This window comes from Ochotona princeps, chromosome 22, assembly GCF_030435755.1.
Source record: "Ochotona princeps isolate mOchPri1 chromosome 22, mOchPri1.hap1, whole genome shotgun sequence".
In the NCBI taxonomy this organism is placed as follows: Eukaryota; Metazoa; Chordata; class Mammalia; order Lagomorpha; family Ochotonidae; genus Ochotona; species Ochotona princeps.
In genome coordinates this window covers 25469596-25479979 of record NC_080853.1, presented here as the reverse complement: position 1 = coordinate 25479979, position 10384 = coordinate 25469596, and the positions used below count along the sequence as shown (strand labels likewise).

The 10384-nt window shown below is 47.6% G+C and overlaps 1 protein-coding gene across 1 annotated transcript; it reads left to right on the top strand.

The window, feature by feature from the left end:
* The first annotated feature begins 17 nt into the window (after window positions 1-17).
* MGME1 (mitochondrial genome maintenance exonuclease 1) lies at window positions 18-10131 on the top strand. Its single transcript, XM_012927248.2, has 5 exons — window positions 18-220; window positions 837-1393; window positions 4112-4331; window positions 9362-9494; window positions 9864-10131. Exons 2-5 carry the CDS (start codon window positions 886-888, stop codon window positions 10023-10025), a joined length of 1023 nt encoding a protein of 340 aa, XP_012782702.2. The 5' UTR covers window positions 18-220; window positions 837-885; the 3' UTR covers window positions 10026-10131.
* Window positions 10132-10384: the final 253 nt, after the last annotated feature.

Sequence of the window (10384 nt, the reverse complement as noted above, 5' to 3'; positions counted from 1 at the left end):
TGGAAGACTTTCCGCGCTTCCGCATCAGGGTCCCCTCCGCCCTCCCAAAGCTCGCGTCTAATGGAGGTGAATGAGGGGACGAGGGGGTGGGGCCTGAGGGCCGCCGTGCATGCTGGGCCTTCGGGGCGGGACGTTGCTCCAGCCCCTAGCGCGGGAGTGATGAACGTACGGGTCTCGAGAGGGCTTTTGGCGCTCTGCGAAGTCTGGTGGCTTGTCTGAGGTACTGACCCCTGCTCCTTTTGAAGTCATCTCTTCCCTCAGCCACACTCCTGCCCGAGGAGGGCCGCAGCCAGCCTTCCTGCTTCCTCCTCCATCGGATCTCACCTGTGACGGACGGGGCGGGAAGTCGCTTTCAGGGGACGCCCGCCGCTTAGCCAGCCCCCACCTGCCTCCAGGGAAGTGACCCTGATTTGCACCCACTGTAAAACGTGGTCCTCAAAGTGTCCACCCTAGAGGGAGTGCTGCCTACGAACACTGGCAAGGAGCTCTTAGTATTTAGGGGCCGGGGACCGTTACCTGGGACGCGTGGGCGTTGCAGCACAGGGTCCTGGGTTCTGGCCTCTCCTGCCTCTTGACTGGGCTTTGTCCAGACAAGTACGGACAGTTGACTGGCACGGTCCTGATGGGCATCGCTTTCACCTCGGTGATTCCAGTGTAGCGTGTGCCTGGTCCCCTAACAGGGTCTTCCATATTTTCATTCAATGTTAACATCTATTACAGAGCTTAGAGAGTTGCAGAACCATGAGAGCCTCCAATTACAGTGGAGAGGGTCGGGGTTGGGGATCGGTTAGGTGAGATGAATGTTTCAGGTGTCCTTCCATTTTTCTCTTGAATAGGAACCCAAAAAATAAGTCCTGGACGCTGTGCCTAGACCCGACACCCAGGATGAAGGCTTTCCGGGCCCTGTGCAGGCAGCTCGGATATTCCAGGGCATCTGCAGAGCCATCACACCGGGCGCAGCTCTCCACCTCCTCTTCCTGCTTCGGCCGGAAGAAAAGAACAAACCCTTACGAAGGCGTGGACCAAGGAAAATACTCGGACTTAGTGCAGTCTGTCCTGTCCTCCCGAGGCCCCACTCAGACCCCCGAGACCCTGTGGGAGGAAGATGCTTTGCTCTATGGACCCGTGAGCAGAGCTCAGCTTTCGCGACAGGATCAGGAAGCCAAGAGCCCCCGAAACTGGTTCCCCATCTTCAATACAGAAAGGGACCTAGAACCCGATCCAAGGCACCCCTCGGTGCCCCTGAAAATCCCGCTGCGGAGGAACAGGGTCCCCAGCGTGACCCGGGTGCTGCAGCACACCATGTCGCCAGAACAGGTTTTCTATTTGGAGAGGTGGAAACAACGGATGATTATGGAACTGGGAGAAGAAGGCTTTGCAGAATACACTTCAAGTAATGCTCTTAAGCCTGGTTCTGTGCGGTGAAGGTCTTTTCCTGAATATAGAGTCCTGGTCTCCAGAGACTGGGGTTTCAACTAGCAAGGAGGTGCTTTCAACCAATACTTAGTGCTAAGTAGGGCTTTGTAGGCATGAAAACCCTCTAACCGTCCTTGGAGCCCCAGATAACAGCATCTCCATTTTACAGGTGCAGCACAAGTGCCGAGATCAAGTCGCAAGATTCGTGCGTGTCAGATGCAAGCTTAATATCAGGGTTGCCTGTTTCCATGTACTATGGAAAGAAGGCAATGCCTTGATAACAGAATTGTAGTTATTTGCTAGACTTCTTTAAGACTAGTGAAAGCTTTCCATGATCCAAATTGAGTTGACATGCCCTCATGGTCTTAAGAACTAAGAAATACGCATTAGCCTGCAACTGCCACCTTAGAAAGAAAAATGACTTCTTTAAAATAGATTCTGTCTTAAAAAAAAAAAGACCGTGTGGCAGAGGTGAAGTATCTGCTCCCCTAAGGAGTCTGTTGATGTTTCTGTTGAGTAGATGCAGTGACGTGCCCCTGATGGTACGTGACCACATTTTCTAGTGTCTTAGAAACACCTGTATGAGTCAGTGTGTAACCCATTGAACATGTGGTCACCTACATGCTAATAATGAAAAAGGCTAAGTTTATTGTAGGTGCTGCTGGCTAGAACACAAACATTCCTCACTGCAAGCTCTGCTCTTTAAACACACAACATAAAAATCTCAGTGACATCTGGAGGTGGTTTTTTGTTTTGTTTGTTTTTGTTAATGTATACCTAAAATTTTGAATTCATAACTAACTCCTAAAGGAGAGAATTTGTGTTTGGACTAAGAATGAGCCCCAGCAGCCCAGGCCCACAGAACCACACAGTCAGCTCTGGGGTCTACATTAGCACTCTTGTTTCTCAGTTAACTCAGATCCGCTGTAAGAAATCAGAGTCCAACAAAAGGAAGAAAAGTTCTGTCAGAACTCAGCTGATGAATGTGTCCGGAGGGACAGCCTGAAAAATAACTGACTTGATAAATTTCTTCCTGCTTGGTCTTGCCAAAGTTCAGAGCACGGAGATGTGCCCAGAGCTGGCGTCCTTCCAGATGCTTTGGGCAGTTTCCCAAGAGGCAGTTCACCTTTTGCAGACTGGTGCCAAGCAGAAAGGGCCTCTGATGTATATTCATCATTGACCATAGTGGAAAGGGTAGGAGTTTATTCATAATTTTGCTACACTGACTTTTTTTTTTTTTATTCTGAAGTAGAATCTGTATCTTGCCAGTTCCAGCTTAGAATATGAGAGATAAGTGAATGTTTTCACTGTACTTTATGAATTGGGACTTAAAACATTTCACTTTCATTCCTTTAATGTATTAAGTGAATACTCCAGCTTGATGCCACCTGCAATGCATCTGTTCTTGAATCCTGTTTTACAGATGGAATCATGTTTGGTGTTTATTTATTTGAAAGCAGCAGAGGGAAAAAGAGGGAGAGAGAGATGTTCCACCCACTGGTCCACTCCCCAAGTGCCCGCCATAGCCAGAGCTGGCCCAGGCTGAAGCCAGGAGCTCCTTCCAGGTCTCTCATGTGGGTGACACGTATTAGAGGCATCAGGCACTGCCTCCCACGATGCCCCTTAGCAGGAAGCTGGATCAGAATTGAAGTCGGGACTCCATGACAGGGGTCCCAAGTGGTTTACCCTTACTCTGATGCAACAACCTTCCTCCCAAACTCCACTCTGTTGTAGTTCATTGATCTGAAATTGTCCATGAGTGTTTAGAGTCTAGAGTGTTTGAGGAAAAAATCGGGGTGTGCCAACCATCTCAGGCTATCGCAGCCCCAAAAAAGAAAGAAAAGAAAAAGGGTGGGCCTGGCACGGTGGCTTAGCAGCTGAAGTCCTCGCCTTGCACATGCCAGGATCCCATAAGGGTGCTGGTTCCTGTTCTAGCTGCTCCACTTCCCTTCCAGCTCCCTGCTTGTGACATGGGAAAGCAGTCGAGGACAGCCCAAAGCCTTGGGACCCTGCACCTGTGTGGGAGACCCGGAAGAGCTCTGCCTGTCCATCCCTGCTGAAAACTCCACAGTATCCAATTAACTTTTAAAAGATTTGTTCATTTTATTAGTAAGGCAGATTTATAGAAACATCTTCTGTCTGCTGGTCCACTCCTCAAATGACCCCAGTGGCCAGAGCTGAGCAGATCTGAAGCCAGGAACCAGGAGCTTATTCTGGATCTCCCATGTGGGTGCAGGGTTCCAAGACTTTGGCCCACATCTTGTGCTTTCCCAAGCCACAAGCAGGGAGCTGGATAGGAAATGGAGCAGCTGGGACTCAAACAGGCGCATGTAAGGCAAGGGTAATTTAGCCACTGAGCCATCACACCAGGCCCCCAGTAATTTTAAGCAGGAGCAGAGTTCCCTAAATTATGTTTTTATTTTTCACAATCAAACTTAGTGAATTTGATACTGATAATACAAAGTGCTGTAACCCTGATATGGACCTGCAGCCCCCGTTCTTTGTCTTAAATCTCACTTTAATCTGTTTTCTGTCTGTTTGGGGTTTCAAAGTGCATCATAGGGTTTCTTAAGAGGCTGATATTCGGTGTCTTAGAGCTTATCACAGGTATCTTGTGTAATTTTAATGTGGTCATTGACTATTTAGGATTTTTTTTTTACTACCATTTTTTTTTCCCTTTTGATTCTCTTTTTAGATATCTTTCTGCAAGGGAAACAGTTCCATGAGGCCTTGGAAAGCATCCTTCTCCCCCAGGGAAACTTCAGAGAGAGAGCTGATAGTCTTCTCAAATGTGGCTACATTGAAAGTGTCCAGCATGTTCTGAAAGATGTGAGCCAGGTGCGAGCTCTTGAAAGCGCCGTTCAACATGAGACCTTGAAGTATGCAGGGCTGCTGGACTGTGTGGCTGAGTATCAGTAAGTGTGACATTGTGTTCCTCACAGGCTGGAAGGGAATTCATGCAAGGGGAGTGGGAGCCGGGCAGATGGGACCTGTCAAAAGGTGCTGTCTCAGTTCTTGCTTCAGGGTATGCCACAGCCTCTGCCTCTTGAAAGTCAAAATCTCCATGATGTAAAATAATTGGATGTGGGCAGGTGGACAGAGAGAAGGAAGAACCACGAATCCGTATTGGCTGTTATTCCCAAAGCAACAGCTGCTGTCCTGTCCAGTAGCCCCATGGCTGCTCTCTCCCATCCCTTTTTCCTTCCCGACCCCACCCCAACAAGACGCCGGCTGGTGAGATCTGGTGGAGGCCTGCTTTTTCTTTCCTGTTTTCCCAGAGATAACACCATGATCTCCTGGCCCTGAGAGTAGACTTCCTGACTTCCAGGCAGTGCCTGACCCGGGCAGGAACTCTGAGCTCTGGGTAGAGCTTCCTGCAGCCTCTGCATGGCGCCGCGCTCCTCTTCTCAGGGACCATAGACGGGGGGCTGTGTGCTGCAGCTGCTGCAGTTCCCGAGTGAGCGGAGCAGGAAGAATAGGCTGGAATCTCTGGTAACCCTGGGCCTGGTTAATTCAAGACAGTAAGAGGGAATCTCCCATACCCACTATATACTTTATACCTCTGTTGAAAAAAAGTAATTGAGTTCTCAAGATACTTTTTAACAATATATATGGTCATTTGTCCCTACTTCTGCTCTTTAACATGATAGGCTTTTTTTTTTTCACTTAACGTATTTTAGAAATCTTTCCATATTAGTTTGTATACATCGGCAACATTTTTTTCTCTCTTCTACCACCTAGTCTTAAATCATTAATAGCGTGTCACATTACCTTGTAATTTTAAAGTATGATGTTACAAGTTAAGCTTATGTTCCCTTAAGCCATGTCCTTCCGCTAGCCAGAAGTGCCTCATCAGTGCTGTAAGTTTTGTAGTTTGTGCTCCACATCTATGCACCAAAATTTTAGTTTGCATTTCCCTAATAAATAGAGATGTTGTATATTTTTTTCGAGATTTATTTATTTTTGTTGGAAAGGCAGATTCACAGAGAAGAGGCAGAATAAGATTTTCCATCCACTAATTTGCTCTCCAAATGGCTGACAGTGGAGCTGAGCCAGTCTGAAGCCAGGAGCCAAGGGCTTCTTCCAGGTCTTGCACTTCCATGTAGATGCAAAGGCTCAAAGATTTGAGTCATCCTCTACAGCATTCGCAGGCCATAGGCAGGGAGCTGGATCAGAAGTGGAGCAGCCAGGATGTGAACTGGTGCCTCTATAGGATCCTGCCACTTGCACACAGAGGATTAGCCAGTTGAACCATCACAATGGCCCCCGTTGCACATTTTTTCTGTGTCTCATAGTAGTTGATTTTATAGATATAATATATGAGATTTATTTATTTTTATTGCAAAGTCAGATATACAGAGAGGAGGAGACACAGAGAGGAAGATCTTCCGTCTGAAGATTCACTCCCCAAGTGACCGCAACGGCCAGTGCTGAGCTGATCCAAAGCCAGGAGCCAAGAGCTTCTTCCAGGTCTCCCACGCGGATACAGGGTCCCAAGGCTTTGGGCCATCCTTGACTGCTTTCCCAAGCCACTAGCAGGGAGCTAGATGGGAAGTGGAGCTACTGGGATTAGAACCAGCACCCATATGAGATCCTGGTGCATGAAAGGCGGGGACTTTAGCCACTAGGCCACCACACCGGGTCCCAGTAATTCATTTTTCTTGTTTTGAAAGCTCCTTTGTTTATAATGTTTAGTCCTATTTATTTAGTTTTTTTTTTTAAAGATTTATTTACTTTTATTACAAAGTCAGATATACAGAGAGGAGGAGAGACAGAGAGGAAGATCTTCCATCCGATGATTCACTCCCCAAGTGAGCTGCAACAGCCGGTGCTGCGCCGATCCGAAGCCGGGAACCAGGAACCTCCTCCAGGTCTCTCACACGGGTGCAGGGTCCCAAGGGTTTGGGCCATCCTCGACTGCTTTCCCAGGCCACAAGCAGGGAGCTGAATGGGAAGTGGAGCTGCCGGGATTAGAACCGGCGCCCATATGGGATCCCAGTGCGTTCAAGGTGAGGACTTTAGCCGCCAGGCCCAGGCCTATTTATTTGAATGGCAGAGTGAGAGCATGAGCAGGAGAGGCAGAAGGAGAAACAGATTCCATCCTCTGGTTCTCTATCCAGAGGCCTGCTACAGGCAGGGCTGGCTTCCCTCTGGAGTTCCCACAGGCATGCTAGAACTCCTGTCCTTGAATCACCATCTGCCTCCCCGGAGGCTGAATCTGAAGTGGCAGGAATAGCAACCCCAGGCCCTCCAGCATGGGATGTGGGTGTGGTGGCATGACCCACTATGCCACAGCCCCAGCACCCTTCACCCATATTTTTGATTAGGTTGTTGCCTTGTTCATCAAGTTGGTGGTTCCTAAATTATTTTTGAGTCTATCCCCCTATCTGATACATGGTGTATGAATATTTTCTCCCCATCTGTGGTTTGTCCCTTCATTCTCTTAATTGCTTTGCTGTATCCCAGCTTTTTGATTTGATGGAATCCCATTTGTTTTTGCTTTTGTTGCTGGTGGCTTTGGGGTTCTATCCAAGAAAATGAGGCAGAGCAATGTAATGGCACTTTTTCCCTATCTTCTGGCAGTTTCCATTCTAGGCCTTACATTTCAATATTTAGTTTTGATTAGTTTTCATAACATGTCATGACACCATTTATTGAAGCTGTTTTTGTCTGTTGTATGTTCTTGGCACCTTTGTTGAAAATAACTATAAATGCATAGATTGATTTCCAGCTTCATAGTCTGTTCCTTTGGACACTGTGCCTGTTTTTATGCCTATAACATGCTAAGTGGTTCCAGTATCAGAAATATATTTTGAATATCCAGTTATTTATTTTGAAAGGTAGAATGATAGAGAGAGGCACTGGTTCACTTCACAAATGGCTACAATGGCCAGGGCTTTTCCAGGCGGAAGCCAGGAAGAGAGCAGAATTGTGTCTGGTTCTCTCGCAGGGGTGCAGGATCCCAAGTCCCTGGGTGATCATCTGCTGCTTTCTCAGGTGCATTGGCTGAGAGCTGGATCAGAAGCAGAGGAGCCAGGACTCAACCTGACCATCATGTGGAGTGTCGGCATCTCTAGCCTAGTTCTTTTTCCTCCTTAAGACAGTTTTGCCTATTTGGAATCTTTGTATGTCTCTAGGAATTTCATTATTGCTTTTCTCCTTGTCAAAGATGCCATTACAATTTTTGGTAGCAATTGCATTGATTCTTTAGGTGGTTTTGTGTAGTCTGGACATGTATACTAATTCCTCCAATCCATGAACATGGACTAGCTTACCATTTATTCATATTGTCTTCATTTCTTTGATTAATGTTTCATAGTTTGCAGTATGCTACTGCAGTTTTTCTACAGTTGTAGTATTTTTCTGTGAGCAATAGTCCATGGCAGAAATAATCTTTTTTTTTTTAAAGATTTATTTATTTTATTGGAAAGTCAGATTTACAGAGAGAAGTAGATACAGAGATAATGACCCTCCATCTACTGGTTCACTCCCCAAGTGGCCACAATAGCCAGTGCTGAGCTGAGCTAAAACCAGGAACCAGGAGCTTCCTCTGGGTCTCCCATGCAGGTGCAGGGTCCCAAGACTTTGGACCATCCTTGACTGCTTTCCCAGGACACAGACAGGGAGCTGGATGGGAAATAGAGCAGCAGGGGTAAAAACCAGCGCTCATATAGGATCCCATTGCATGCAAGGTGATGACTTTAGCTACTAGGCTTCCACACGGGGCACCAGAAATAATCTTTTAATGTATTTTGATGTATTCAAGTGGTAGAAACACAAATGGCAGCCTCCTAGAGCTACCAGTATTACAGAACGATTACAAAGAACAGTAAGACTAGTGTGGACCTGCATTGTCCTTTAGAGCCACTAACTGCTACGTTAGTGTGGCCAGTCTAAACCCAGGTGGACTAAACAAATTGAATTTCAATGACTTGGCATGGCTTTAGATTGATTATATGTTGAAATGACAGTATTTTGAGTATGTTGGATTAAATCAGGTCTTACTATTGCACTGTCTCTCTCCTTTCTTAGTGTGACTATTCAAACGTTTTTACTGACATGCATGGCCCACCTTTCATTCCTTTCACACAGTGTTGCTCCAATACCGTGCCTAAGATGCAACTAGTCAGGGCTGTAGTGACTTGTAGATGACGCACAGACCTACCGTGTACTGCTGATTTTTAAACTGGAATCATGAAATCAGGTAAAGCCCTCTGTGAGTCAGCAGTTATCAGTCCACTCATCTTCCAGTCCTCCTGATATTTGCATTTGGCAAGTATAAACATCTCACCAGGAGGGAGTGAGTCGGGAGAAAGATGTTGGTTATTAGACCAAAAAAGAGGGGGAAGGTAGAGGGGCAAAAATTTCTCTTTTCCCCCAGTGGCTGTAATCACATTGCCCTGTGTGCAAACTGCTGTTACAGGGACCAGGTTTGCTTATGTGTATTTCTACATATATTTAGTGCCTGTTGAATATTGATGGGTTTGAGCTCCACTTTGGTTTCTGAGCAAGAGGAATTTTTTTTTAGGGACCAAAATTTATAGTCCACTATGGAGCCTTTGCTACTGTTGTGTCATCTTCCTTTCAAATAGATATTTGAAACCAGATCAGCCAGAGTGACAGTAGGTTGTGAGTTTCCATGCCAAGTGGTAAAGGAGGCCGTGGAAGTCTAGAAGAATTACCCCAGGGTAGGGAATCCTGACGTGCGGACAAGTGGACTCAGAGCTCCCACCCCGGCCCAGCTCCGTGCCTCCCAGGACCCACCTTTAGGATGCTCTTCCAGCTCACTCCCTGACAGGTTGCTAAGGAGCTGTGTGCAAAGTGGAGAGCAGGAGCAGGAGCAGTGGAAGGAGTTGGGCGACAAGAAGGCCACAGGAGGAACGTTCTCGGGCTTTTGCAGTTTGAATCATTCTACCTACCAGAGCTTCCTCTGGTTCTTCCTTAGGGGCAAGCTGTGTGTGATTGACTGGAAGACATCAGAAAAACCAAAGCCATTCATCCGAAATACATTTGACAACCCACTGCAGGTCGTGGCATACATGGGTGCCATAAACCACGACGCCAACTACAGCTTCCAGGTCAGCTGCGACTCCTTTTGTCTGGCTTTGCTTGGTGCGGGCTGATGGCCGCCTGACGCCGTGCGTCTTCACTCAGCACTGCTGACTGTCCCTTTTTGTTCTGCCCACCTTACTTTCTTCTCTCACTTCAAAGAGCACTTTTTCTCCCCCTTCCTGGACTCCTTACAAACAGTTCTATAATGATCACAGTCCATTTTGCCTTGCTTTATCTGTCATCTCAGTGCAGTCTTCCATTTGCCCACTTAGAGACTGAATCAGGAGATAACCCCTGAAGACCGTGCTGTACCAGGCTTGCCCTGCATTGGCCAGGAGAGGCTCCTGGACCCTGGACCTAACGTGGAATGTGGAATTACCTGTGTTCCTTCCTAGGTTCAGTGTGGCTTGATCGTGGTGGCCTACAAGGATGGGTCTCCCGCCCATCCGCACTTCATGGATGCCGACCTCTGTGCCCAATACTGGACCAAATGGCTGCTTCGGCTCGAAGAGTACACAGAAAAGGAGAAGAGCCAGACTGTTCAGAAGCCAGCTTAAGGGGCCTCGGAGACCAGCCAGCACACTTGGAGTGTAAGAAAGCAGCTCACTGTTTCCTGTCGCCTGACAGTGGAGGTGCCGCTGGACCCGAGAGCTCTGTGATCACAAGCAGTTGATTCAAAGTTCTTGCTGCCAAGAAAGACTGAAAGGCTTCGACTTCAAGGGCCATGGTTCTTGCCCTGTGAAGCCCCAGAGAAGAGGGAAGGCAGGGCTGGCGGTCACATCAGTGACCCTGCCCTCTGCAGGCCTCCTTGTCTCCTGCCCCAGCTTCCATTTGAAACTGGGGACCCTGAGACTTGCCCCGGGGCTCAGCAAGGGAAGTGCCCTGCCTCCTCACAGGGCCTGAGGAGCACTGCCTG

Coding starts and splice junctions, on each gene's coding strand:
- MGME1 (XM_012927248.2), top strand. CDS start 886: ATGAAGGCTTTCCGGGCCCTGTGCAGGCAGCTCGGATATTCCAGGGCA. Junction 1,394..4,111: donor CTTTGCAGAATACACTTCAA/GTAATGCTCTTA, acceptor TTCTCTTTTTAG/ATATCTTTCTGCAAGGGAAA. Junction 9,495..9,863: donor ACGCCAACTACAGCTTCCAG/GTCAGCTGCGAC, acceptor GTTCCTTCCTAG/GTTCAGTGTGGCTTGATCGT.